Source organism: Zeus faber (genome assembly GCF_960531495.2).
Source record: "Zeus faber genome assembly, chromosome: 16".
Taxonomy (NCBI): Eukaryota; Metazoa; Chordata; class Actinopteri; order Zeiformes; family Zeidae; genus Zeus; species Zeus faber.
Window position 1 is genome coordinate 10230236 of NC_137202.1, and position 1184 is coordinate 10231419.

At 43.7% G+C, this 1184-nt stretch overlaps 1 protein-coding gene across 4 annotated transcripts in view; it reads left to right on the forward strand.

Moving 5' to 3' along the window:
* vrk2 (VRK serine/threonine kinase 2) overlaps nucleotides 1–1184 on the forward strand; it is a 35774-nt gene that overhangs the window by 34415 nt on the left and 175 nt on the right. For 3 of the 4 annotated variants that reach the window (XM_080016574.1, XM_080016576.1, XM_080016577.1), the window contains 2 exons: nucleotides 567–710; nucleotides 965–1045. In XM_080016574.1, the coding sequence (XP_079872700.1) occupies nucleotides 567–710; nucleotides 965–1045 (225 nt within the window). The remainder of the gene's footprint in view (nucleotides 1–566; nucleotides 711–964; nucleotides 1046–1184) is intronic. The other variant, XM_080016575.1, reaches the window with a different exon arrangement.

The following is a 1184-nucleotide window of genomic DNA, read 5'->3' on the forward strand; positions in this document are numbered from 1 at the left end:
TGCTCTCCTTGTTTCCTCTCCAGTGTCATTTCATTTCCATACTGGAGTGGCGGCCAGTTTGATCCCTGGTTAGGACAGAAGTGGCCGTTCAGCAGAGTAAATGTCGCTGGAGATAACCGCCGTTGAATGTCTGTTCCCAGTCTGTCAAATTTAAAAAACAATTACACATGCGAGAAGTTCTAGTGTCCCCAAAGAAAAGCTGTGTGTGATTTATTTCGCAACTAATGTTACCTCAGCTTACGTGTGGAAGTGAGACCTTGAGTCTATTTGAGTACTTGTGTCTGAATACTCCATGAAAGCAAATTAATCTTGCGCCACTTTCAAATTCGCAGCCATATCTGTTCTCTGGAGGCAGAGGTGTGTGCGTGCGTCTCAGGGTATACACACAAAGTAATTATGTCCACTGAGCAGATAACTTGTCTTAACCTAAGCCTTATTTTTCAGTCAGTGGGAGTCAAACCTAGAAGAGAACGGCGTCAGCCGGGCTGGCACTCGACGATCTTAAAAATAGTTTACTTAAAAGGTCTCTAATGAGGACTGTCAATGCAAACTTTACTTCTCAACAGAAGGCGGGAAGAGCCCGAGGACGCTTCAGGCCCCAGACCGTGTTGGTAAACGAGTCAGAAGAAGAGCAGGAAACGAGGAAGCCCAGATCAAATCCTGCTCGCTACGTCAGAGGACCTCCTGTACGCACGCCTCCGTCAGAACAGGTGGGGGAAAAAAAAACAAATCTGTTCTAGAGACGGCATAGCAGTCATTTTTAGCTTTTACTGTTTGATCAAGATTTTTTTTTTTTTTTTTTTTTTTTAAATCATAAAAAATCATTTGTTAGGTCCGATATCGGATCACTGAGAATGTGAGGCTGGACCACCCTAAGTCACATCTATTTCAGGCTCAATCCTTTTGTCAGAATTGAAGAGAGTTTGCTCTTCGGAAACTAACATTTTGTTTCCTCTCCGAACAGAAGGTGCGTGAAGACGTGGCGACAAAAGCCAAACAGGTTGATGCTCGCTACATCAGAGGACCACCGGTAAACACTGAAGTGGTAGGACATGAAGTGGCTAGAGAGCTTTTAGAGAACTGCGCTATAATTCAGTCAAAACTTTCATACTTGTCGGTGAAGTTAAATCACTTTTTTGAAGGTGCTTTCTAATTAGTTGGTCCACACTGTTCTTTCCGTCCAG